Genomic DNA, 26,456 nt, shown 5'->3' on the forward strand with positions numbered 1-26,456 from the left:
TTAAAAGAGGTTTGATTTTTAATTTATACATAAATTTCATTTATTTTACACAGATATTCAAAACATTTTTTAAGGAAAGTATTTTATCGTTTCGTACAGAAATGATCTTTTAATAGCAAAGAAACGCTTTGGAAAAGGCCATTTCACTGGAGCCGAGGGCCGACAGTAAGTGTGAAGTGCTTCTTTCTTACCCATCATCCAACAGTCTCTTCATGACGAACATAAAAAAGTTCCTCTTACAGTCAAACAGAATTGGTTCCACTTCTACACTTCAGGCAAGACCGAGCAATATGACACATACTATCAAACCAGTAAAGAGTACGTAGTATTTCCAGGCATAAAAAAATAAACTATAGCTCACCCTTTTTTGCACACATTGATGCTTCTTTTTAATCAAGAAATGTACAGTTTCAAATAGAGACCTTTAATGATTGTATATTATCTTTGTAACCTCCCCGACAAGCTGTGCAAACAATGTTAGGATATTGATAAATTAAATGATCCGTAGACCATAGATTCTCCCACAATAATATGTCCACCCACAAGATCCCCTCACTCAAACAAACCCAGGATATCCAACCTCTCTCCTCCAAACTCACACACACGGTTTCTGGATGTCTGAAGGAAAAACGGAGGCGGCCGTTCACCTATAAGAGCGCTTGAGGGCTGGTGTGGACAACAAAGACGCTTTGCAGAAACAAGCCCACTGAGATGCACACACGCACAAAATAAAACCCCAAAAGGACTGCGTCATCTAACACCATGTGCAAATAGAGTGATTGTGCGAACGAGGGTTAAAAAGGCTTTAAAAGGTCTGATCGTCAGTACAGGAGTCGGTCCAGTGGCCAAAGACCTCACAGATGTCACAGTAGGCCCGATCCTCGCCCTTACTGCCGTGGTAGGTGGTGTGTTGGGGCGAGTCGGGCATCTGCATTTGTGTGGGACAGTCCTCGGTGTCGTGGAGGTCGAAGCAGTCGCAGATGTCACAGAACAGCCGGGGGGGCAGCTTCTTCTTCGCGGGTTCCTGTCCGTCGCTGAAAGAAAACGCATCGATGTATTAGAAACCTGTATCCAGTCAATGCAAGCTTTCACACCAGCGATATTGCTGCTTTCATTTTTTCTTAACAAGGTTTCTCTTCTGACAGGCACACGTCTGACGAGTTCGCGTTACTGTCAATGGCACATTTTGGAGCAGCAGTAAAAGAAGGACTTACTCCATTATCCATTCGGATATGAAGTTCATTTTGTAGATATATTGAACACTTAGTAATGTTTATTCACGTCATCATTGATGTGCACCGGCCTTATCTGTGGGAAGGTCTGCAGTGAGTGGACTTACCCGTCGTAGTTATCCAGCTCACTTGGATTATTCCCATTGAGAGCAGCCTCTGCCATTTTCTCCAGCTTGTCCTTGAGTTCCTTGTTCTTCTTCTGGAGGTCGACGATGACTGAATTCAGGAACTCAATCTGCGAAGGGGAAGTGGAACAGTAATATCGATGTTGCTGCGGCCGCATTATAATCCATTAAACAGCATTTACACATTTATTTCATAAACTGTATTATGTGCCAAGGACTAAAGATAATAACTTCACTATATCACCCAAATAATTAAACCAATCTTAACTACGATCGTGAATTATAATTGGGAGTTGTCAACCAAAGAAAAATGGAAGCTTGGAATCAGTTACTAGGAGAGTCTGTAAAATTCATGATGAGGTAAAATGATTCTTAACAGATGTGATGTCTGCTGAGCATCTACTGTATGATCGCTGACATTTTCACTGAGGATTGTATAAAGAAACCAAGCTTGATCCATCTTCGGAAGACAAAACACAAGAGCTACAGTGACAGTGACAGACAAACATGCACAAGTGAAGCTGATGGAAAACATCCACAAACCGCTGCCTGATGGTTGTGTATCATTGCCAACATCAGAGACAGGGCAGAGGAGAGGAGTTGGGATTTAAGAAAGAGAAGAAAACAAACGAGATTCAAATTAGGACCCACACACTGCTGCACACTCAAGTCATCACTGACACAGATAATACAGTGTAACATATGATTCTCAGCAGTCCGGAGGTGAATGAAGGTGGTGAGACTGATTGTTGAAATGTTTCACTACAACTGTGATACCACCTCATGGGTCGTTCCGATCGTCCCTGTGAGAGCTGAGACGAGCTTGATGTGCTTTTAATGAAATTCCAATTTGGACCCATGTCACCTCTGTGAAAACTTTATACTGTAACGACTACCTAAGTCAAAAGTGATCTGTAAAATTAGTCAGTAAAATGTCTGAGTAAGCAGCACAGTCATTTCACAGCTGTCAGGAAGACTGTTTCCGTGCCTCGCTGCCAAATATGGTAGAGATGAAAAGGAGACCTGGTTATTGTCTAAGCAGAGAGACAGCTATGGGCAGGGCAGGAAAGCATCTTTACACTGAGCGCACAAAGTAAATGAAAAACACACACAGCCTATCATGCCCTATGGTTAGTTCTATTGTTATTCAGGTTTAGTGCAGCAGTAAACGCACCTGACTGTCTGAAATCTCCTTATCCTCCCTGGACTGGTCAGAAGCAGCATCCCCTGGAAAAAATATCAAGAACAAGAATTTGTGAAAACAGGAGAAGGCTCGATAATTCAATATTCACCCGTCAGAGACCTTAGTGCAAACAGACAGTGTTTCATCTAGGCATGTCTTTGTAACCTCCCGCCCCCCCAATAGCCATTGGCTGCTCCTCTGATCTTCTCTAATCACTGATCTTCATAATAACCTGCTGAATTAATATGCATGTTCCTGGATCAGTGGGGTGATGCTTCTTCTGCAACAATAAAATTAAACATTTTTTTTTTATGGGAAATGCCTGCCTCATAAATTCTACAATCAAACAACACAAAGTAAATTGAATGTACTGTACATGTCCTTATAACTTCTAGTTAGAGTTTCTGTTTATTGCTAATGTGCAAAGTGAGTGCAGACCAGCGGGGAAGTGGGGAGGGACTCTGGCTCGGTACAAGATAACTGGGCTGGATGTCTGTCCTAACGCTGAAGCAGTGGTGGTGATGGGAAACCCTGAGGGATATGTGCAGTCGGCTTGAGTTAAGCCCTGTGTCACCTGACGAGTTGTTGATGTTCTCAGGCCCTGCAGCCAGGTCCTTCTCCAGTCTCTGAACACGCTCCTGTAGATTGGCCTTGTCCCGCTCCAGGGCCTGAATAGTTCCCTGCAGCGTCTTAGCCAAAACACTTTCCCCGCGCAGTGCAGTCAGCTGTGAAGACAACGACACAGGCTGCTCACTACAATGGTAACGTTTATGAGACAGAAAAGGGAAATCCCTCACTGAAGGACTATCACAGACAAAAGTAACAAACATTTCTGATTCATGTATGAAATTCATGTGTAAGGGGATGTGTCCCTTTCTAACAACCTTCAAAGGCCCTTTGATGTCAGACAGGCTGTAGCATCCCTCATAAGCAACCTCAAAATGAAACGGGGGCACAGTGTTTTTGACCTAGAAGTGACGTTGCAGTTGCTATGTGGTAAATGTCTTTGCAGGATCAATAGTCCTTTCATTTCTTTAGCAATTGTGAAAAGGAAATGACGCTAACAGCTACATGTGGGTTTAAACAGTTATATCCTCTCACTGGCTGTGGGAAAGCAGCTGAAGAAATCAGAGAGGAGGGTTCATACAAACTATGTCACGGTTAGGGATCAATAAAGTACATATATCTATGGGCGGTAAAGCTTGACACTCTAAACCAGGGGTGTCCAAACTAAGGCCCGCAGGCCATCTGCGGCCCGCCATCCATTTTAACTGCGCCTGCCTAAAAAAAAAAGCACAACAAATTTAAATAAAAAAAAAGAAGTTTTGCTCTATTTTTGAAGAAATTTTACTTTCTTATTTCTTGTTGTTCTGGGTTTGGTACCCTTGAATGCACTGATTTTAAATCACTTTTGATAAAAGCGTCAGCTAAATGAATTGTAATGTAATGGACTATGGCCCACTGTATTGTACTTCTCAGTTTAGACACTAGCTGGCGGGGGCATGGCGGCGTGAATGGCCCAGACCTTAGAATTTGTTTCTGTCTGTGGCCCTCGGGATAAAAAGTTTGTGCAACTCTTCGACAGAAAAGGGTGGATTGATCTTTCCGGGGTTGGGGCTTGAAAAACTGGGTACACCCAGAACTGGCTGGAGGAACAACACATCCTGACCTGGCAAAGCTTCAGAATCCCCAGGAAGAGTTGGAAAGTGTGGCTGGGTTTGAGGGACATGAGAGATACCCTTCTTAGCCGGATTAGTGGAAGACAAGGAAGGTGGTATGGTTCGTCGATTTGCTTGATTTCATGTGGTGTCTGCTCCAGAGTCTTGCCAATAACATGCTAAACCAATGGACGATAAGAGCGTCCCATCATGCATTCCATTCTCACCTCGCTCCTCAGGTTTTCCATCTGCTGGTCCTTTTCTGAGATTAAGGCACTGTTTTTGTGGATGGACTGTTGGAGGGCGGCCTTCTCCTTGTCCAACTGCTCCTTCAAGGTGCTCTCACTGTCAAATACACAACTACAACTAAATCTCAGAAATACAGACACACAAAAACTCTAGTGCCCATCTGAAACTAACATTATTGGGACAAAACGAAGACAAATTCAGAATTTTACACGGAAGAGACATTTTTGGTACAATTACTTAAATAGTGAGACAGAATTTACATATAGTTATGTATTTAATTTGGACATTCAGCGCATGATGACAAAAACTTAAGTACGTTTGTATATTCTTCGAAATATTAAAGGCATTGAGTACCTGAAGGCATTAATTGGCAGGCTTTGAAGGGAAAGAACAGCATGACATACCATTCGCTTGATTACTGATGCACAGATGTAAGTATCACACAGATAGAACAGGCTTTTAAAAAACCCTAACACATCTGTGAATATGCAGACTTCAGAGAACCTGATGACAGGGCATCATCTCACCTTTGCTTCAACTGTCCCAACTGCTTTTGGAGTTTTGTCTGCCCGTCTTTGAGCTAGAAAGAGAAAAAGAAAAATATTGTTCACTTTTTATCACAGCCAGAAGATGAACGACTGAAACACAAAACGATCTGATGTTTGTAGTTTCGTGTATGATTGTTTAAAATAAAGACGTAAAGTGGTATACCTTCGAGACATCAGTCTGGTCTCTGTGATTGTTAACCAGCTCCTGGGTCAGCTTGTTGTTTTCATCCTGCAGAGTCTGCAGGGACTGCGACTTCACAGAAACTGCCTCTTTAAGCCCCTCGCTGAAGAAATACAAATATTAGAAACACCTTCACCCATGTGTCTTGATTTCCTGCAAGTCACTGAATATATCATACTATTCAAAATTGTATCCAACAGGCTTTTGTCTCAACCGCCAATTATGTGGATACACTCACATTTCCTGGCACAGACTCTTGAGCTTTTGACTTTCTGTGTGAAGCTGATCTTTGGAAACTTTCAGATCCTCTAGGTGCTTGGCATTCTCCTTTTTCAGTGTTTCCAGCTGAACAACACAAACATATTAATAAGGCAGGGCAAAGACTCCCCATCACTCTATTCATCTTAAATGTACAATACTAAAATGTTCTCTTACCCGAGTGTCCGTCTCCTTTTGGGAGCTGCGCAGCTCGACCAGCAAAGACGTGGCCTCGTTCTTCTCCTGAATCAAACTTGCCTTCTCTTTTGCCAGCTGTTCGAGAGCCTCAGCAGTCTTGCCAGAGGCCTCTGTAGCCTGCACAGTGCACGAGCAACATGTTTAATAAGAACAACAGTTCCACAGTAAGAGCAGCAAATGCACCTAGGATCCTCAACCAATCAGGACCAGGACATTGCTGTTCAATTGATGAAGCTACTCATTATTTATCATTTGATTTCAACCAATGATCTCATTTTAATAGCATTTAATAAATTAACTTCATTCTTAAATAAATTTGCTCTTAATTACGCATTTACAATCACTTATCCAAATCTCAGTTCATTGTAATTTTTAAGAACAACCAGAAGCAGAAGGTTAACAATAGAAATTTACTATGAAGACAATGATTAGTAGAAGCTCTACAATACTCTACAACCTGTGGCCTCAGAACGGATCCAAACAACCCAGTAACACGTGTAAGAGCCAGTATAAAAACAACTGGCAGTCTGTGTAGGATACACTCAAATTTAAAATGGTGGCAGGACAAAATGTTTTAGAGATTTTTTAAGTCCAAAAACATAATGAATGTTCTTCGCTGTAAATCAATTCCTGCAACTTTAATTTCAGCGAACGAATACTAATGAAATCGGTGATATCTTGAGATCCACCTTTCTAGGTGGGTGTATTGGCCTCAATTATAGAATTTGATGATATACAAAATGCTAAATGTTGAGTGTGATCACCTTATATCTACATAATCAAGTAGCCAAGAAAAATGTTACCTAACGTTAGATCACGTTATAAGCCCACAGGCAAAGGCTGGGAGCTAGGGGGTAACAGACTGGTTAGTAGATGGAAGATGAAAGTTAGACACAAAAACCAAAAGGAAAGTGGAGAGAGAGACCAACTAGCAGGCGTGCAGTGAGAAGGTGACATAGCCCCAGCCACTCTAAACTGTGTGTGTCAGTGATTACTACTGGAGGAGGAATACCTCAAGCTGCTTAGAAATGACATTTTTTAGTTGGGACTCGAGCTGCCTGACTTCCTGGAGGGCTTCATCTCTCTCCACCTGCAGGGAATTCTTCTGGGCTGTTAACCCTGAGACGCTGGAGGAAATCTCTTCTTTCACTGCAGCAGAAGCTGATACCTCTGCGACCGCATTCCTGTACTGCTTTTCCAAAACGTCTTTATCGGTTTGTAGGGCCTTGACGTCAACCTCCAATTGTTTCTGGCTAACCTGCATCTTCTCCATCTCTTCGAGCAGCCTTGATCGTTCTGTGACCCAATTTTCTTTGTTGGCACGGAGAGAAGAAACATCCTGCTCTACTTTACACTGTGCAGCTAAAAGGTCCTCTTTCTCTGTGGTCAAGAGCTTCATCTGTTTGCCCATCTCCTCAAGCTTAGATAATAACTGCTCTTTATCTTCCGTCAAGTGACTGGTTTCTTTCTCTCGCTGCTTCAACTGTGTTTCCAAAGCCTCCTTATCCACAATGAAAGACTTGTTTTGCTCATCAGCATTCTTAAGGTTTGAAGAGAGCTCTGTATTTTCTTGTGTAGCTTTGGACAATTTTTTCTGCAGTTCATCGATTTGTTTGGAAAGACCATCCTTATGGGACCCCTCTTTCGTCCGTTCACTGGATTCAGCTTGTAGCTGGGTCTCAAGAAGCTGCTTTGCCTCTGCCATCGATTCAGTCTGAGCTTTAGACTCTTGGATCTCCTGAAGCAGCCCCTGGTTCTTCTTCTGCAGAGACTGCACCTCCTTGTCAGCTTCAGTTTGCAGCGACTGCAGATGATCTCCATTTTGCTTCAGGTTATCCAGCTGCTGCACTAGTTCTAAATTGGTCTTCTCAAAATCCTTTTTTAATTTACCATGTTCTTGAACAAGTTCACGTTTGCCCTTTTCAAGATTTTCAATATCAGCGTTTTGTTTCTGCAGTTCATTCTGTAGTTCAGCCTTTTCTCGTTTCAAAGAGGTCACCTCCGCTTCAACTTCATCTTTTTGCCGTTTGTTTTCCTCTAGCAATGTTGATAAATGAGATTTCTCTTGAATGAGGTCGGCATTAGATCTGGAATAACTGTCCATCTCATCCTTAGTTAAACGAACATCACTAGCCAGCTTATCACGCTCAAGAGAAAGAAGACTTTTCTCAGATACGGCCTTGGTGTGTTTCTCCTCCAGCTCTCCCTTCTCCCCTGCCAAACGCTCATAATCCATTTTCTGCTGTTCTAGTGCTGAATCCAGGCTCATCTTTTCCTTTCGAATAGCATGCAGAGCCATCTCAGTTTCAGAATTCTGAAGACGAAACACTTGCTTCTCTTGCTCGAAGGACGATGATGCTTCTTTGAATTTCTCATTGGCCTGAAACAGTTGTTCTGTTGAAGTTTGAAGCTTTTCCTTTATTTCTTCCATCTCCCTGAGGAGCTCTTCCTTCTCGTTACAGACCTTTCTTTGGATCGCAAGCAGGTTTTCTTTCTCCTGCAGAAGGTGAACTCGCTCAGAATCGGTCACCTGACTGCTTGTCTTGAACTCCTCCAGCATCTGGCTCAGGCTCCTTTGTGAGGCCTTCAGTTCTTCACATTCACGGATAGAAGTCTCAAGGTCTTTCTTCGTAACCGCAAGCTTATTCTGGAGCTCTTCCTTCACTGTCTCCAGGTTCTTTTTATCGCACACAGTGGCACTGATCTCAGAGGACATCTCCACCTTCTCTTTTGTCAGTGTTTCTGTGAGTGCCTGCAGCTGAGTATTCTTCATTGTAAGATCTTCTTTTTCCAAGTTCAAAGATTTGAGTTTTTTCTGCAGTTCAGCATTCTTAGCATCGAGGGACTTTTTGGCATTTCTAGCAGCATCTCTCTCTAAAATGAGATCGTCCTTCTCACACGTGAGCTTTGACCTGCTTTCGTTGGCGTCCTCTTCAAGCCGGCTCCTCTCTTTACAGACCTTTTCATAATCGTCAAGCAGTTGCTTCTTTTTAGCCTGTAGTTGCTCAATGTCCTGCTGATGCTTTAGGAGCAAGTCGTTCTTTTCTGCACTTTGCTTTTGAAGCTCCTCGATTTGGGCTATTTGTTCACCTTTAGTACGCGTCAGGCTCTTGTTTTCAGTTTGCACCTGCTGAAGAAGATCTCTGAGCTTCTCCAACTCTTTGTTTAATACAACCCGTTCCTCATCTGAGCGCTTGTTGTTGGCGAGTAACTCTTCTTGATGTTTTGAGAGCTCATCTCTGGTTTTTAGCAGTTCTTCATTCCGGAGGGAAAGCTCCTGGTGAGTAACCTCAAGGGCAGAGAGCTTAGTCTGCAATTCTGAAAGCTGTGTCTCCAGTTTTCCTCTCTCAGCTTTAACATCCTCACTTTGCTTACACACCTTTTCCAGATCTAGGCTCTGCTTTTCCAGTTTTTTCGACAATTGTTCAACATCATGCTTGCAGGAGTCAAGCTCAGCAGAAAGGCACTGGAGGAGATTAGGATGAAGGGGGGAAAAAGGTGGGGAATATATGTACAGGGAAAAGTAAGATGAATGTAAAAAATAAACCAAGCAGATATCAACATGAGTGATATGCATTTGAAAAGGTTAAGCTGCAGAAGCATCAAAAACGCAAAGACCACACCACAGCTTACACCAAATGATTTAGAGACAAATAAAGTAGAACATTCTCACTTCAGTCCGTATTTTTACATACATTAATTACATTAATGCCAAATATGGCTGGCATGCGAATCATGGAGTGTATGATTTCTATGTAACTTCCACCAGTTTATACAGCACTTCTTTAGCTGCCACAGATCCACACATGAATTTTCTATGTGAATAATAGTATCCTGGATTTTGTTTTTATAAATGAACGGAAACAAACTCTAATCTTAGTTTGTTAAAAAGTGAAAATGTTCTACTTCAGGGTAAATGCAATGCCAGCAGGGGTACATACAGTCGAAGTTATTACCACCAGAAAATTTTAATCAATAGCTGAACACAGTTTGTAAATGTTAACTCAGGCTACATCAATAATAATACGTTTGAGTTTTAAAACTAAAACGTTCTTCATCAATACAAGTGTTCTAGCCTCGCATTAGTAAAACCCTGTCCATACCAGAACAACTGACACTGCATATCACATGACCCTTCATGTACACGCAGAGCTATGTACATGTTTGCCAATGTGAAGAGGAAAGCAGATACTGCATACTCTGCTGTTGGTTGCTTAGTTAAAGAAAATTTCAAACAACAATGGTGACAAATAAGGTGAGGTCATTATTTTCTTGGACTGATGACAATTGGACAAAGTGGAACGGTCACCGGCGTCTAAGTGTCTGTAACATTTTGCCTTCACCTCTGGTAGACGAGCTCTGAAGTCTGCGTCACCGTCGTGTTTCTGTTTGTCCAGACTACAATGCAGCCAAGGTACTTTTCAAACTAAAACAGGTCAGAGGTGTTTTCCAAACTTCTTGGTTTTAGCTACCCACAAACTCTGGAGTATTTAAAACTAAAACAAAGTCGTGTGTAGCCACAGTTTGAAACTGAACCGGAATCATACTTAGTGCGAATATATCTATTTGGCAGCCGCAACAAAAATGATGTTCTTCCTACTGTGAAGGGTTAATTTTGGCTTGCCAGAAATCAGAAATTGTATTTAAGTACAGCAAACACATTATAAGGCGTACCCCTGCAAGCATATAGACCTTTGAAAACAGAGCTAATATGAATGTGAAAAAAAAGTTATGTCTTAACTGTTTGGGGAAAATGAGCAACTTATCACAAATGTGTTTGATGGTAATTTAAAGTGAAAATGATGTTGAAAATATGATAAATAAATAAGCAACTAAACAAATAAATAATGCTATTAGTCTATTTCAAATTATCTTGTTCTCCAAATACAATGATTTCAATGAAGGAAGGTGGTCAGAGCAACAGATAGCCCAATGGCGATATTTGCCTCATTTCCTACTAATGTATGAATTTAGTATTTGAATTATAATAATAACCATAAATAATAACTCATACCTATGATGTTGGGATATTTACCATTTGATACTACTTCACTGCAGAAAGAAATGAAAGTATTTTTTTCTATAATATTATGAGTATTATAAACATTTTATGAATATTTGATATTGAAAAAAAAAAAAAAAAATCACAGTTATCACCAATACCGGTATATTCATCCCTACATTAAACTAGTGCTTTGCAGATTGGTAAAATCATTCTTCAACTAATGTGTGTGTGAGCGTGTGTTTACCTGAGCCTGTTCCTTGTATGGCTGCAGCTCGGACACCAGCTTTTTCAGCTCCTGGGTTTTGTCTTTGGAGGATGAGAGCTCCTGCTTCAACGTTTCCACCTGACTCTGCAGCACATCAAGTTCCTTCACATGGAGCTCTGAGGCCTCAGAGAGGGATTTCTCTTGAGAGGCCTTCAGCTCCTCAACCAGGGTCTCACCCTGTTTAGCAGTCTTCTCCTTGAAAGCAGGAAACAAAAAGGAAATAACTAATCAAATTACAACATTTCTTTACGTGTTTTGAAGCAAATAGTGACTGAAGTACACATCTGGCATTTTAAATACTCCAGGATTTTAAATTTGAAATATTCTTAACGTTACTAAGAATTCTAAAACACTTTTTTTGTTAGTCCACAACAATACTAACCAAGCTATCATTTTTTTCCTGAAGGTCTTTCATCTGAGAGTTATGTGCATCATTGCTCTCTTTCAGCTCCAGCTCTTTGCGGGAGAGTTCCTGCTGGAGTTTTTCGTCCAAATGTGCCACCTTCTCCTTCTCCTCTGCAAGTTGACTCTGTAACTCCTCAAGCCTCCTGAATGACAACAAAAAAACAGTGATTGAAAAATGGTTGGTGATGATTAATGATTGGTTAGATAGCTGAAAAATAACAGGACTAAAGAATGGAATAGAACAAAACAAGAGATTTTAGTAAGTGTCCAATTGTGACATGACATAATGATATGACGAAATTAGTTTTGGGTGCAACTTCAGATTTCTGAAGTCCAAGGGTTCAATCTAGTGTTGTTTTTGGCTTCAACTTTCAGCAGTGCAGCTCCTTGGATTCATAGGATAGTTTGTTAATTTCAAAAAGCAAATTGGTTTCTGGCAAAGAATCTTTGAGTCCTTTCTTGTAAATTGACCACTTACTCATAATTTCAAAATTCAGTTTATTCTCTTTAAGCTCCAAATGTCTTTTAAAACTACACTGACATCAATAAACCACGTGGTCTGAAATGTAGCACAACATCAAAAATAAAGTGTGGTACCTTTCTTTGTGTATGAGGTCTTCATTCATTTTGGTCAGTTGTACTGAGCTGTCCCCAGATGCCGTCATCATTCCTGAAATGTCCTTTTCCAGCTTGCTTTTGTCTTTTGAAAGCTGCTCCAGCTTTTCATCTGCAGCCTTCAGCTTCCTCTCCAGCCCTGAATAAAGACTAAATGTTAGTTTGTTGGGTTTGAAGGTTTAAAAAAAAACAGTTGACATTAAAGTCTGAATAATCTCACCGGCGAGGTTACTTCTCAGAGACTCTGACTCTGTGGTCAGGGATGTGCACTGCTCTTCTTTCTTATTAAGCTTCTCAAGTGTTTCTGGAAGAAGAAAAACGTTTGAAAAAATAAGCAAAAGAAGGGTATGATGTAAAATGAAGGAAGAAAACAATGGATATTGGAATAAATAAAAATTGCTTTTATCATTTACCTTGCATAGATTTTGTCTGCTCCTCTGTGCTTTCAGCCAACTTTTGTTTCTGTGGGGAATTTTTTTAGATATGATGTTTCAGTCATTAAATATTTACAAATCAAAATGTCAGAAGTGTGGTTCAAAGGTTGGTACAGCATTTGAGACATGCTAAGTCATAAGTCCAACTGATACCTCAAACAAGCTGTTTTTAGTTCAATGATACTTCAGCCGACAAACAAACCAAGAAACTGAACTACAGAAATGCCAAAGACATCATTCTGGTAGTTTAGAAACACCGACAGTGACTTGGTTTGAACACTGAACATCAAAAAAGACCAATGGCATAAGCAAATGGCACTTTATCCACATCCATATTTAAACAACCAGCCTCACCAAGCCTTCAAGCTCTTGTTCAAGAGTGTTGTTGTCCTGCTTCACAGTGGTCAGAGTCTGCTGTAAAGAGATGACTTCCTTCTGTTGACCCTCCAACCGAGAGCTCAGCTCACTAACCTGTAGCACATGTTATGTCAAAAGAAAATACTGATACATTGAAGAAATATGAACATTAAAACATGGAAGTCAAAAGGAAACCACGGGCCTAATGACATCAAAATGGTAGGGAGGAGGATGTAAAACCCACCTTGGAACCCTGGTGGTTTTCTTGGCTCTGAACCTTCTCTAACTGACTCTTCAGGGTCACCACCTCCTGGCTACCTTGTGCAATTTTGCTGCGCAGAGCCACCACTTCTGCCATCTGGTCTTTGGTCTCTCTGTCCTTGTCTTGGGCCTGTTGTGCCAACACTGATTCATTCTCCTCAAGCTCCTTAACCCTAACTTCAGCAGTATGAAGCTTTCCAAGGACATCCTCCATCTCCACAAGGTGCTGCTCCTCTGTTTTTTCAATGCTGGACCGTACCAACTCCTCCAGTCGCTCCTTGTCTTCCGTCAAAGACAGCAGCTGTGCTTTCAGTGCCCGTGTCTCCTGAGTCCAGGCTGCGGTGTTAGCATCATGTTTGGCTCCCGCCTCCTCCAGAGCCAGCTTGTGCTCTAACTTCAGTGTCTCCAGTGCACTTTTGGTTTCTACAAGCTCTTCTGTCTGGGCACCTGCACCTTTGCTGAAGGTCACCTTCAACTCCTCTAGGGTTTGCTGGTGAGAGGCAACAGAAGACTCCAACTTGGAACGCCACAGTTCAGTGATGTCGGCGATCTCCTTCTCAGCTTGGCTTAAGCGCATTTGCACCTGTTCCTTTTCACCAGAGAGCGTCACAGATGTGGCCTGAAGCTGAGCAACTTCCTTACTGTGGATCTTCTCCTGAGCATCTTGCTTCTCCTTGTATGTAGCCAGCTCTTCAAGTTGTTTGGCTTCTTGGGCAGCCAATTGATCCCTCAGAGAGTTGATCTCTTCCAGGAGAGGAGAAAGAGGAGAGTCCTCAGAGCCCTGCTCGGTTCCCAGGCGCAGCTGCAGGTCAGCTACCTCTCTTGTACGCAGTGTAAGGTCCCTCTCAAGATATATTACACGGGATCGTTCCGACACAGAAGCAACCTTTAAAAGCAGAAATCTTGCATTTAAATATGTGTATCAATGACAAACTGGACCTGTGTGCACAAAAGCAAATTATTAAACTTAGACATACTTAACGTTTACTAAACAAATTAAAAGATATACGGTAGGAGTATGTAATAAAGTGCTTGGTTACAGTAGAACTAATCATTCTTGTGCATAATTAATCAATTTATTTACTCACTGATGACAGTATAAATTATTGATACAAAAAACATCTTATACTGACCCCTTGTGGCAATTAAATGTACAAATAATGGATGTGAACACTGACAAGCATGTATGGGCTACAGCACTGTGCAAGATATTTGTTTTAACTCTTCATCATTGAAGTAATGCTATTATTGGCCTGATTGAGGAGAGCTAAGAAGCCTCTCAGGGAGCAATGGCATGTCGTTTTTTCAATCTTGTTTAATAATGTTCTCACGGATCTCCTTAAGCTGCTTCAACGGAATACTTTTCAGCTTGGTTATGATTGGTTAGAACAGATCCCGTAAAAATGATGGCCCTTATCTCCAGAAAACTATAGAGAACGTAAATACTGATTATTCATGAAAATATAATTCACTAGGGGAACACATGGCTGCATTGCCTGGCAGGTAGAGCAAGTTAAAGACTACCAAAATGCAGGAACACAATATAAGCAGGGCAAATAGATGCTGGGTAGGATTGGGAAACATAGGATTAACAAACTAATCAATGGCAACTGAATAGATGGGAATATGGGGGACGTTTGTCTGTCAGGTTAAGCAGTGATCGCAGTAAAGCAAGTGCGAGCTCTGGTTGACTAACTTACTGGAGAAAGTAAAAGACTAAAAAAGAAAGCTGAAAAATACATGTGGTTACTTGCTTGACAGTTATGACGAAAGTGTATGGCTTTCAACATAAAATAATTTTAAGTGAATCCATATAAATCTGGATTCTGCATTAATTGCGATGCAGAATTTGCTATTATAACTTTATCTGTGTTTTTACACAAACTTAACCTATGTGTTATTATTTGGATTGTTTGATTTCAAAGCAGGAATATGATTTCTGGTTAAATGCATTTGAAGGGTTCATCACCACCAGCCCATACAAAGCATAGCTCAAGTTACTGCTCGGCCCCTCTCTGTAGCCACTGCAAATTTTGTTGGCCACTATCCCAAGGCCTTTTCAAACGCAGCACGCTGCAGAGCGGAAGTCATTACCCTAGTGTCTTCTAACTCTCTTTGGAGTTTCTCAGCTTTGGTCTTTTCAAAGAGCAGGCTCTGTTCAAGCTCCTTAATGTGGGCATGCTCCAGTCTGGTCTGCGTCTGTTAGTAAACAAGGAGGAGAGGAAGAGAACACACCAGTGCCACCATCACATGCCAGCCCAACACAGACAGAGAGGGAGGGAGGAAGGGAGGGAGGGAGGGACACAGGGAGAGAGGATAGAAGGGTTTGGACGATGACAGTGGTGATGAGGTGTGTGTCTGTCTTTGTGTATGAGTATTTGGGACTGTTGGGGAAAGGGTAGTGGGTGAAGGTGGGCAGGGGTGGAGGACGAGTGGAAAAGGGAAGATACCCCATGCAGAGCTCTCAGGCCGAGCCATCAACAGCTGCATATAAGGAACTTTGTGACAGGAATAGTGGGGAAAACAAGACAGGCAGCAAAAGAGAGAGGCATGTGTGTTATGGATGAGTATGTGGATGGAGGCATTTCATAAGTAAACCATGCAAAATTGAAACCTGGTGAACGAAGCAGATTGACTGTTATCATACATAGAAAATATTGTGGTTCAAGCCAGCAAGTGCAGGATAATGACTTCACCATGTCATTGAGAGAAAGCAGTGATGGTAGTTTCTTGAGCCCTTTACATCATATTTTAACATAAGGTTAATGGATTATATCATAGAGGAGTGATCTAATGTTGTGGATTTGTTAAATCATTTTACCTCATTCATGGTTTAGTTTTTTGCTTCACTAAGCAAATATAGTATATAATACTTATGATTATATATTATATAGAAATTATGTGAGTATTATAACTGTTTTCTCTCTTTGGTGATAAGGCCATTGTCCACACTGTAAAATGTAAGTACCTTATAGGAAACCACCAGTTATCAGACCGCCACGTGCAGGATTTAGAAAAAACTCAAGCAATAGAAAGGATTCCCATTTGACCTCTTGGTATTGTGTGCTATAAATAACGGTCTTGTGATAACTCAATGTAGGATTACCTGCCCCAATTCTGTACTTCTCGTCTTACATGTTTCCCAGTGAATGTCAACTTAAAGTTTCAAATTGAAAGGAAAATAACACCTATTTGAATGTTTATTATGACGGTTTTCTTGTACGGGGTCTTTAGTGGACATAGTCCAACAAAACTGATTTACTTCATTCAAGAGGTTAATGAATGAAGCACGGAAGGGTTGGATTGTGAAACTATAACAAATCAAATTTTGGTTTAACTGTATATTATATTTTTGGGGAACTCTGAATGTAAAAATTATTTTAACTGGGCTCAGACCACAGTTTAACTGGTAGTTGGAGGGGTTACAGAGCCATTCTTAAACTGAACTGTCTGCAGAATCATTGCCCGCCCAAAAAATGACCATCATATTTTATATTTTGGATTTAAACATGGGATGTTTACATCAGTACTTTGAGAGAGAAACTGCAAAAGCCTATGAGAGAGATAGAGAAAAGAGAGCAGCCGACGGTGCTGCCAAGCAAAGATGTACATTCTGAGGCTAACGCCAACTTGTCTACTGCTGTTGACAGACATTATAACTTAGACCTAAAAAATCCTATTGACCGCGTCTCTCCGTCGCTTTGGTTTAATGACAATTCTCGCTTAGCTCCACTCTCAGGTTTATAAAAACTACCGCAGTCTGAGCCCAGCTTTAGCCCTGTATGCACCAACTGTGAAACTACATCATAAACCATAATGTAGTCTGGGAAATGTATCCTTGTACAAAATTTACTTTAAAATTCATAGGCTGAGTATTATTCCCCTTTAGTTGTGGTGGGCAGACTGAAATCATGTCTGTGACTGGGCAGTGGAATGACAAGGGAGCATTTCCAGTGGTTCCATTCTGAGCACTGGACCAACATGAAAAGACGAGGACGAGAAGGAAGAAGAAGCAATGACATCACATCACTGAACAGAGAGGCACTGAGGGTCATAGCACAACATTAGTACACCTTCATCAGCTTGAATTCAACAAAGCATTTTTGAGTTTGGCCTGTTTGGAGTGTTTTGGGTTGTTTTGGATGTATTTCAAGCTACATGCAAGTTTTGAATGTATCCACAGCTGTGAGTAAGTAATAAACTGTTAGTATACGTGTTTGACAAGAAGATAAAGGGGTACTCTAACCCTGTAGCCCTCATTTTGACCATCTATTTTGAGCTCAGATGCCTTTGTGGTAATTGAGGTGGTCCCTTGTGTAGCACTGTGGAATAAATAAGAAATTCTATGATCAAATATGAACAGAGATAACACTGAGCCCCAATAAACTGCACAGCATAACTTTAATGAGATGATGACTCACTTGAGAAGGAGCCAATAAGTAATCAGTGTCTCCTGGGTTAAATTACTGTAAAATACTATGCGAGGAAAAAGCAATACGCAGGCCCCTTCATAACAACTGGACAATAAAAGAATCTCCCTTTCCAGAAAAGAACATAGAGTTTTATGGTAAAGTTTCCTGTACGTATATCTGCACTAGTCCTTCCCTGGGAAACAAACAAACAAAAAAAAGATAATAATAATTCCCTATTAACAAGATAGGTTAAGTGACCACATGAAGCCTCATAATCCCTCCCACAATACACTTGACAGCACATGCAATCTAATGCAAGATGAATTCAGTGTCAAAATGTCACTGCAGAGAAGCTGCAGCGTGGGACGTTCTCTAGAACTAACACGAAGGAGAGATAGCGCAAATCATGCTCTGTCTGGACTTGACTGTACCATTGCGACTAGATACCCAAACAAATATTGTGCTGTCTTTAATTCTTTTAGACCTGTAGCCAAGAGGAAACACTAGATGCAAACCCCCAAAAGACACTTTGTTGTCAGGGATAAAGAATAAAGGTTATGTGATCTGTAATCCTGAGATTGGACCAGGATGCAAGGCGAATTGAGTACCTGCTGCCTCTGACTTAATATTAAAACTTGGATTTTTTTTGCAGTATGATTCAATAATACTGCATTTGCCTTTAAAACAGAAATCCGTCCCAATATGCAAGTTGAAATGTTGTGAATCTGTGCTGTGCATTTACCTCTAGATCTCCTTTGGTAATACAAGCTTCTTCTACCCGGAACTGAAGGTCCTCCACTTTCCTATTTAGCAGGGGAAAAAAATCCTTCATCAAGCTTCTTCCCTAGAAGTTATAGTCATTTTGGTGGAGAGAAAGATTAAGACGAGGTAGAAGCAACTAGCAAAATGATCTTAGCTGTCATTTTCTTTCTCAGCAAAATGTGGGCTAATTGACTGGATGTCATGGGTGATCTGATGAATCTTGACTTGTTATACCAAAGGGAATCCTTACCTCCGCTCCTCCTCCAGCTGATTCAGTAGCTCCACTTTGTCTTTGTCTGCAGCTTCTACCAAGGTACGCAACTGATCCATCTTAGTCTCCATCTTCAACGACAAGGTTGGACATTGGATACAAAATGTACACAAATGACATGGCAATAAAGAGATACTGTAAATCTAAACAAGGGACTAATGCAAACTGATTTTAATCAACCACTGTGTTGCTGACCTGCTCGTGGTCATCCCTGAGCAGGTTAATTTCCTGCTCCATCTCTCCAACATGGCTTGTGGCCTTGGCGACCTCGGCTCTCTCCATGTCCCTCTCAGCCATGAGCTGCTCAATATGTTGCTGCTTCTCCTTCAATGCCTCCTGCAGGGCTGTAGTGCCGGAAATCTTTCGATTATACCGTGATGATGTCTCTGTCAGCTGTGGGGAGACAGAAGAAAAGCACAGCCAGACAGGTGAGAAAGCAAAAATCAAAGCAAGTGCATGAATATTACATTTTCAATATTTTTGTTTTTGAGTGGGGCTGTGTCTCACCAGGCCTGTGCGGCTAGGTTTGGCGCTGACAGAGGATGCCACGGAGCTCATGGTACTGATGGAGGAGGCACTGGGGCTTCTCTTCAGCCCTGATGGTGTGGCCACTACTTTCCGAACTGTCGTTTTTGCTTTGGCTGGCGTGGTGGAGGGGAAGCCGATGCGCGTGACTTTGTGCACCGGAGCAAATAAGCCATACTTGGGTTGGCACTGAAAATATCTGTGGATAACAGAATTGAACACAATATTGATACTGGAAGTGATAGTGCACATGGTGATGACAAGTAGAACAACTTCTCTCCTGATAATTTAAAAGAGCTGTGGATTTTGTACCTTGTGCCTGCCACTGCCCCGTCATTCTTTCCTAAAGGCTCGTCCAGCTCCACACCGCACCATTCGCCTTTGGCAAAATCTGTTTCTCCAAGGAAACGTACCACCCCTGCCTTTGTACCACCAACCTGAGAGGGACATGGTAAACATTAGCCATCATTGAATCCCTTCAACAGATAAGAGAGGCCTAAAGCCTGAAACATGCTTCTGCGACTGCGTCTGCGTCTTTTCACGCCGCTGTGGCGCAAGACTCGTTTTCATTCATGCTTCCCCAACCGTTGCGCGTCTTACAAAGCAATTCCGCGCCAGAACACTAGGCGGAGTAATGCTTTTTGTCGAGACGACCTTAGAGACGCCTTCTTTCTTCTTCGTCGATTGTTTATTTACATAGCCACTGCGGCTCCTCGTAGCCTTTTACATAAGCACGTAAGGGACCCGGAAGGGCTCTTGCGCTTACGGGCCCGTGAAAACGCAGAAGCATGTTTCAGGCTTTAGGAGTAATCAGCTTTGCCTAGTAATTAAGTGAGATAATTCCATCAAAGCAACTGAAACAAATATGTGCAAGCTTTAAACAGAATGTCAACACGTGAGACACAGTTACAAGGGTTAACATGATACTACATTTGCAAGTGGAGAGCAAATTTCCTCTGCAGTCCAATAGTCATGAGTAACGCTTCCTCTTTAAAATGGGTTACACACCGTACTGGCTAAAGAAAGGGAGAAATAGGAAATCTGTAAGGAGGAAGAGGGATGCTAATCAAGATATAATCAGGAGTGCATCCGGATGGTGACTGCACTCAACATTTTTAGCAACATTACTTCCATTGACTCAGAAGAGAGTTTCTCTGAGTTTACTACACGGAAGGAGAGGAAGGTGTACTGAGTCATGCGGTGCTATACAAGCATTGTTCTCACTAATACTGCTGGTGCTAATACACAACGCTAGAGCTTTAGAGTGCTGTCACTTAGCTTAAATATGAATTGTTTCTTATTTTCTTTTAAATAATGCCACAATATTTACCAGTACACGATCGCCCATCTTCAGTTCCCTTTCCCCCTTCTTGACTGATCCCGTCTCTGAGAGGTTGGAGACAGATTCGCTGTTTGTGCGCACAAGGTTTGAAGATGGTGTAGCTGGCGTAGTTGGTGTCGCTGGTGTAGTGGTGGAGGGCTTCTTGGCTGCTGGGGTAGTAGTGGGCATCGTGGATTTTGCGGCAGGTGTATGCGAGGCTACGCTATCAATGGAAGGCGTGGGTGATGTGGCGCGGGAAGGCGGTTCCGTCAGAGTTCCATTAGACTCCCCCTCTGTGGCAGACAGCTTGGACGGGCGGGTGAATATACCTCGCAGGGCATCACACTGGAAGTAGCGCACCCCTGCCACTGACCCGTCATTCTTCCCAATTGGCTCATCCAGAACAATCCCAGCCCACTGACCTGGAGCAAACTGGGTCTCTCCCAAAAACTGAATGCAGCCTGGCTTATTCCCATTCACCCATACCCGCTCCCCAACCTGGAAGCTCTCCTCAGCATTTTGGGCATCTCCTCCACTGGCAATTGTAGCTGATTTGTCGGCTGCAACTTTAGCTCCTGGTGACATAGAAAGAAATGAAGAAGCTTTTTTAGTTATTTTTAAGCCATTAAGCAAATGACCAATGTTGTAGTTTAAACCGTCATGTTTTAATGTCCTTATATAGCTCTAAAAGATAGTATCTGTGAACTTTGAGGGCCTACAATTATCTTGTAATAGTTATGTGTTTGCAAAGTCAACAATCAATCACCAGGCCTACAATGTCGCTATGTTTTACAATTGATAAAATTCTACAGTGAGATAAATCTAGACTCAATTTTTGGCAGGATACTGATGTACAAGCTGCAATGCCTAGATCTCTTTGATGCCCTCCCTAATGCCAGCACAAAACAGTCACTTGCCTATTTGACTGTGGCCTGCAAAGCAATGCTGATACAAAACAATTTTATTTAAAACAAATATTTTTTAATAACTTGGGCTAGGGAAATTTTCAATCTTATATATTCTATAAAAGCATGTTGTGAGAGAATATTGTGACATATCTAATTCTGGAGATCACAGATAATATAGGATTTTTCCCTTCCTGATACCGTTACTGATGTTTTGAGTGCAGATGCATCTGGGATTACATAGATGTCTGCAACTGCATTGGAACGACTCTAGGGCAAACGCTTTACTGCCACACCATTAGATGAAGAAGCTGGGTTACCGGAACACATACCTGCACTGGGGTTGGTTTTGGGGGCTCCTGTCCCAGGTGGCCTGGCTATCTTGCTGGGCCCTTTGATTCCACTGGCCTTATTTGTGCTCATGTTTCCTTCTGTGATCTGTTCAACCCACAAGGCTTGTGTCCGTCAGTGGGTACAGACTGATCCCAGACCATCAAAACTACTGTTCGCAGTTCTGTGATGGCGAAGTGCTTCTCTCAGCACAAAATCAATTTACTTATTTATCTAAATAAAGGCAACAAAAAAAAAGAAAAACCAGGAAAGGGAGGAGGGGAAGAAGTGGTGCTCACAAAAAGGACCCTGTGTAGAAAGGGAAAAAAAGAAACATTACTTGACCATGTTTAAACCAACTCATATATTTAAACCCAGCACCCTAAGAAGCAGTCAAGTTGACAATGAGTTAATCAAATTAATTCAATGTTATAATAAATGTACCATTGGATGACTTTTGCATAAATAACATTTAACATCAATATAAAGTACAGATATGCCTTTAAGGCAAGCTCACTGACTTTGTATGTGATGCTCTGTTAATGGAGGCATTTTGTTTCTGTTATGACAACAAGCTACTCAGTCCACAACACGTCACAGTAACAGACCTAAAAATACAGTTAGAGGCCATCCAATATGTTGTCAATGTCAAAGCCTTCATGATCTTCTGAATAGCTTATCATCTGTGACCTTTTCCACAATATAGACAGTACCACACACACACTTTCTCTCACTCAGACCATCATTCTGGCATATCAAACCATGTTAGTCTGGCTGGCAGGTTTCTCTAAAATGAGATTACAGTAGAAACACTACCGGGACTACCAGCGGATTATCCTGTCAGATCTCCTCACCGCAGAAACCGATTGGCCGAAGGGTTGCTATTTGAACAGTCTCCCTGTTGTTAGGTGCTGATATGGCTGAGCGAGGCATCGTGTTTGGGTTTTATTGCCTTCACTGAATAAACCAAATGAGCAAATATACTATCAGTTCTGTTGCCTCATCCAACATCATCTCCTCAGCAGAAAAGGTTCACAGGAAACTTTGTGTGACCAGACTCAAAGCAGTCAAATGTGACTACACACATGTAGCCTAAAGCAAGGAAGTACTACTTTGTCAACCACATGACCCAACGGTTACTCCACAGTTATTAGGGGAACTGCATTCTTGTTGTCGTTATCAATGTCTGGAGGCTGACAAAATACACTTTTATGCAAGCTGTATCATATCAAAATATATATGATAATCATAATATGATAATAATAGTATGTGAGGTACAGAAGACAAACAGGTTTTCATATTTGTCATGATGAATTTATTGCGGTACTTGCAAACGCTTTGAGAGATAACAAAATGTCCTGCATGCTTTTCTAAACAAACAGCGCTTGATCGAGATTTAAGGGGATTTACCAGCCCTTTAAATTCCTCTTGCTGTGAATTGAATCTATAAAGCAAACCCATGACGATATGTCATTGCCCTGCAATGTCAAACCATTTTGAGTCAGCTGAGACACTTGACCTCACACAGGGTTGAAATTCAATATAGAACTTTTGTCACGGCTTCACACAAACATACCTTTCATTCCTGAAAAGCCCTAAGAGCTACAGCACGGAGCTCCACCAAAACAACCAAGAACCGGCACTCTCTTAACACCCTCCAAGACATTTCTCAGCAGAGAATGAAGAGTGGCCATCAGCAGCCACGACCTAGTTTGGATATAGTGCTCCAGTTTTCCACTGCTTTGCCTTTGAATTATACTGATTGGTACCCTCAGGTCAAGAGGAGGCCTGAGAAGGAAAGCACTTGAGTAGTTGGAGACTGTGTGGTGAAAAACAAAAGGATATCAAGAATCATATGCATTACTTGGCACATTGTTTCCACCCAACGTTAAACAGCAGAAAGATGTGGCATGAGAAAACCACCGAGCTTTGGCCTTACTGTCTTGAAAGCATGAACAGTGGAGGTTTCAGCTCTGATTGTTGAGCTGGTGCAGTCAGCCGAAAATGATCCACTTATTCTGGAGACTTTCCCACTGCAGTAATGTTAATCTTTTACCACTGACTCTCACTCTAATCTGGATCCAGGAAAAAAGCCAAATGCTAATGTTTTGCATACGTTTAGGATAATTAATCTGCTGCTAAATCTTAAAGTAAGATTCTTAACTTGATTAAACTTTAGTATGGGGTTATATGCAAATCCTATGTTGTCTGGTTTTCTGATATAAATGGATAAACGGGAAAAAACATAGCAGCCTGTAAAATAGAACTGAGAACTTCTCAAATTACAGATATAATACACTTCCATAGTCTAAATGTAAACACTTGACATGCTCAAACTGTCTGAGCAATTGACAAAAATTAAAAACTGCACTGAAGATTTTACTACCCTCTATCATAAAAGTATGCTGGAAAAGACAAAACCTATCGACAGATGAAAATCGACTCCCTTACATGTAACTAACTGACTGTCCACTGTGTCAAGTGTACGACACCACCACCCCACATATTTCACTGAGGCATAACTTGCTGACGACACAAGTGTGAAACCACATATGATACAGACGTAAACTAAATGTATATTTTTCAAAAACAGTAAAAACTCTTTCAACTTCAGCCAAAGTATTTTTTCACAGAGGGGAAGGTCTCATTGCCTTCCATTCCACGATGACTACAAGAATACTGAAGCAATAAAAACATTGTTTCCTTGAAATGTTTTCCAGCTTTGACCAAGCCTAGATATTGAAGGGTCCCTGTGAAATTCTCCTCCACACGCAGAGCAAGCAGACCATATTGTATCTGAACAGTGACCTTGAAACAGTACACTCAGATATAGTTTTCAACCAAATGGGGGAGAAAATACACCTCCTTGTCTTCAGAAGTGTGGATTCACTGACGCAACCTCTACTCCTACACTCATGCTTTTGTCATCATAAGGCCAAGGTTGTATAGTAGCACGCTGTGGTAATTCCTCTTAGAGGAAACATCTGTTAGATTGATTATTTAGGCCCCTGCTAGCACTGACAGAGGAAGGTGTAGAAAAACACCAACAGGACACAAACACAGAATGAGAGTCGGACGCATCCTGTGTCCACAGTGCTCAATGTTTTGAAGTAAACAATATTCATTGACTATATCAGGTATTGAACCTACTTTGCAGCAAGTGGGCCCATATATCAACACATCCCTGTATGACACACTGGCTGGCTCTTATTATTGCACTCAGACACAGCAGAGAGACCTGAACTAGTAAATACATGTTGTCAAAGTTTCCTCTCCAGCCCCAATCGAAAATCCAGACCTTACAAAAAGTAATAAAGCCTCCTCAACTATATCTGTGAGTTGTTATTCCATAGATGTATTTTAACATTATACAAAGTTGTTTCTTGTTCCGTGGGTATATGGACAATTTAAAGAAGTCTGCAGGATTCTCTTATTTGCCCAACAATGAAAGCCATTATTTCACATTCTTCAACTGCTTCTTTAAGAAGTAAGAGGGGATGTTACACTTTCAAGTAATATAGCATGTCTATTTAATAAGACTTGTAGCCTATCAAGCTAATGTCAGTCAGTCCAAACAAGCTAAACTGCTGGTTGACTAAAAACAGATAAAAATGTTCATAGAAGCCTATATCAATAACTATCATGACAAAAGTTCCATTATATAATATTTTACGTCTAAAGAGACGACAAGAGAATGACAAACATTTGACAAAAAGCTAAATATTCTACAAATCTGAGGGTCGATCAAGTACGTGTTAGACCTCCTCACTGTGCTCACAGAAATAAACTGTAAACTCTTGGAAACACTGATGACGTGAGAGTAGCTTTGGTTCTATACGTTGCAAAGTAGTACGGAATATGAACAAAGTAGTGCAATGACAAACACACTATGCAGGGGGCTGCAATCCACTCATTTAAAGCAAGTATGTAGACAATTTACTTGTCCCTGTGAAGTTTATAGGATTATGTTACCTACCAACAACTGGGAGTCGTTCTTTATATATAATTAGGACGTTTGTAGACTGGTCGAGATACAACCGTGGGGACGTCAGACTTCTGACTATCAAGCTCGTGTCAAACTGTCCAAACCAAGAGAACAGGCTGAATCATAACACGCACTAAGTCACAACCATCAACAGCCAGTGGCTCGCGTTCACTGACATCTTACACTGTGTATTAGTAAAGCAAGTTGAACAGAGGACTGGTTCTCCAGGGGACCGGCCGATCGACGTTACCCCGCCAAGTCACCTTCCCCCCCGGCTAACGGACTGAGAGCTGTCGATGAGGTGGCACTTCAGCTAACAGTGGAGTCTGCATTTATAAGGAAAACATCACCGAGACAGCGAACTCACCTCATCAGCGGATTCTGCGCCGATAACCACGAATTCAAACTCCACATCCACGTGTTCAGAACCAGCCGCAGACTGTTTAATGCCGCGGAGATTAGCGACTCAAACTAATACCCCGAGTCCAAAAGTATCCGCAATGTCACCGGAGCTCCAGCAGAGCACACTGCTGCTACAAGTTGGGAGGCGGCGGCACAACACGTTGATATTTCGGATCAGATCACCTGTCAGTGTAGCCTGTGGGTTTGAGGACGTTGCGATGCAAAGCCACAGTTCAATGTGAGCTTTAAATGTCACCGCGACAGAAAAACAGACGTGATTAGTCCGCTGACGTTAGCAGCGAGGCCCGGGCGATACCGGTGGTGAGGATCCAGGCGAAGGGCTCGTTCGTTAGCTAGCTAGCCGAAGTAACGACTGCTCTACGGGAGCAACTTCTGGCCAAAGGGCGGCGTTTTCCTGGTTGTATCGGCAGTGAAATGACGAGGAAGTTTGCGGGAATGCGGCCGCGGCTGATACCGACCTGATATGTGTCTGCGTAGCTTTCGTCTCCCGACCGCCGCTCGAATCCCACACGAGCAGGCACAGCCCAGCGCACCGCCCAGCGTCAACG

The 26,456-nt window shown here is 41.8% G+C and overlaps 1 protein-coding gene across 5 annotated transcripts; it reads right to left on the reverse strand.

The window, feature by feature from the left end:
* clip1a (CAP-GLY domain containing linker protein 1a) lies at nt 1-26,456 on the reverse strand. Of its 5 annotated transcripts, none has more exons than XM_062381892.1 (27): nt 26,367-26,456; nt 21,503-21,809; nt 20,275-20,840; nt 19,257-19,381; nt 18,927-19,143; nt 18,615-18,812; nt 18,399-18,490; nt 18,129-18,189; nt 15,069-15,173; nt 12,958-13,860; nt 12,711-12,827; nt 12,336-12,384; nt 12,143-12,226; nt 11,905-12,061; nt 11,285-11,450; nt 10,882-11,097; nt 6,645-9,098; nt 5,612-5,749; nt 5,415-5,521; nt 5,159-5,279; nt 4,975-5,027; nt 4,802-4,822; nt 4,426-4,543; nt 3,115-3,265; nt 2,532-2,584; nt 1,340-1,467; nt 1-1,034 (listed from the first exon to the last, which is right to left on the reverse strand). In XM_062381892.1, exons 2-27 carry the CDS (start codon nt 21,591-21,593, stop codon nt 806-808), a joined length of 6,720 nt encoding a protein of 2,239 aa, XP_062237876.1. In that variant the 5' UTR covers nt 21,594-21,809; nt 26,367-26,456; the 3' UTR covers nt 1-805. The 5 variants fall into 5 exon arrangements, with proteins under 5 accessions (XP_062237876.1, XP_062237877.1, XP_062237880.1 ...); XM_062381893.1 differs by lacking the exon at nt 26,367-26,456 and adding an exon at nt 25,853-26,347; XM_062381896.1 differs by lacking the exon at nt 15,069-15,173.

Source organism: Platichthys flesus, chromosome 3 (assembly GCF_949316205.1).
Source record: "Platichthys flesus chromosome 3, fPlaFle2.1, whole genome shotgun sequence".
Classification (NCBI taxonomy): domain Eukaryota; kingdom Metazoa; phylum Chordata; class Actinopteri; order Pleuronectiformes; family Pleuronectidae; genus Platichthys; species Platichthys flesus.